Source organism: Sinocyclocheilus grahami, unplaced genomic scaffold (genome assembly GCF_001515645.1).
Source record: "Sinocyclocheilus grahami isolate Dianchi unplaced genomic scaffold, SAMN03320097.WGS_v1.1 scaffold47.1, whole genome shotgun sequence".
Taxonomy (NCBI): Eukaryota; Metazoa; Chordata; class Actinopteri; order Cypriniformes; family Cyprinidae; genus Sinocyclocheilus; species Sinocyclocheilus grahami.
Window position 1 is genome coordinate 885582 of NW_015505226.1, and position 1550 is coordinate 887131.

General features: G+C 39.9%; 2 protein-coding genes across 3 annotated transcripts in view; both read left to right on the plus strand.

Annotated features, from left to right (window-relative positions):
• LOC107582680 (protein cereblon-like) overlaps positions 1-1550 on the plus strand; it is a 13800-nt gene that overhangs the window by 7637 nt on the left and 4613 nt on the right. The window lies entirely within an intron of this gene.
• On the plus strand, positions 162-1380 carry LOC107582682 (von Hippel-Lindau disease tumor suppressor-like). The gene is made up of 3 exons (XM_016268608.1): positions 162-367; positions 453-635; positions 1302-1380. The coding sequence occupies exons 1-3, from the start codon at positions 278-280 to the stop codon at positions 1347-1349; spliced, it is 321 nt and encodes a 106-aa protein (XP_016124094.1). The 5' UTR covers positions 162-277; the 3' UTR covers positions 1350-1380.

The window sequence follows — 1550 nt, forward strand, 5'->3', positions numbered from 1 at the left end:
TAGAAATATAGTCTACTAATCCAAACATTGCCATATCACAATACTACAGTTTGAAACGTCTGTTTTGCATAATTCCTACTATTTCATATGCCACTTTTTTTTAAAGAGACGTAAACAGTATTGTAATAATTTAATGTTTCATTTCGAGCACATGCGTCATGTTTTCATTCCCGAACAAACCACCAGAGGGAGGTGTCGCTAGGAGCCGCGCTGTCGTCTTCACTGGCTCTCACATGATTACGCAATCACAACAAACGACGACAAGCTGTACAGACAAATGTTGACAGTCACGGACACACTCTGTTCCCTCCATTCCCTGATGCTTTGGGCCGTGGCTTATGAGTTCGATGTAGAAGCGAACTTTAACGTTAGTTTGTGTATTTATTTGTATGCAGCGTAGCTAGTGTTCGTATCTTTGAATTGGTCTTGTCCTGTCTTTGACGATGCCTCAGGAATCTCCGGAGGGGCAGCAACCGCTGCCGCTGGTCCGATCTCTGGTTAGCCGGATACCGGCGCACGTGGTGTTCTGTAACCGCAGTCCGCGAGTTGTAAAGCCCGTCTGGATCAACTTCCGTGGGGAGCCGCAGCCATACGTAGATATTCAGCCGTACACCGGAAAAAGAATGGAAACTTATGTGGGTTCGTACGATTATTGTTGTATTATGGTCTAAATACATTTGGAAAATTACTGTCTGAGACGTTTGACTTGTTTAGGGTTACTATTTTCAGCCTGCTACTCCTTATCCATGTTTTATGCCAGTCAATGCACAAAATGGCTCAACAAAAATGTTCTGCACCAGGCAAAACAAACTGTTCAGAACACCGAAGTGTTTGGTTTGATATTGTATTATGGTCTAAATACATTTGGAAAATTACTGTCTGAGACGTTTGACTTGTTTAGGGTTACTATTTTCAGCCTGCTACTCCTTATCCATGTTTTATGCCAGTCAATGCACAAAATGGCTCAACAAAAATGTTCTGCACCAGGCAAAACAAACTGTTCAGAACACCGAAGTGTTTGGTTTGATAGCATGAACTAACAAAGAGTACATGGACACAGCTGAGCTGTTTTCCCAAAAGTGATTTTTAGTCTCCGGAGAAACCACTTAAAAATTAACACCTGACCCCATTGTAAGTGATTCGAATCCATTTACATCTTGGTTTCATGTTTGTTTGTTTTTTACCTATTAATGCCAAAAAAGGACTATCTGAAATATATAGTCTATGTAACTGAATATGGGTTAAGTAGTGCAATGATCTATTTTAACATCTTTCTGCTTCTGTTTTTCTGTTTCTGTCAGGACATCCATGGATGTTTCGGGATGCAGAAACTGATGATCCAATGGTAGTCAGTAATAAAGAGATGTATTTGCCACCCCACCTTGAAAATGGACAAGTCTCAATCTCCAACATCACATTCCCTGGTATACATTTTTCATTCAGACTGATAACCAATTGACCATTCATTTTATACATTTGAATTCTTACACTAATATTGAGATCACTGTGATAATTGTATTTCTAAGCATTGCATATTACATTTTCTGGGA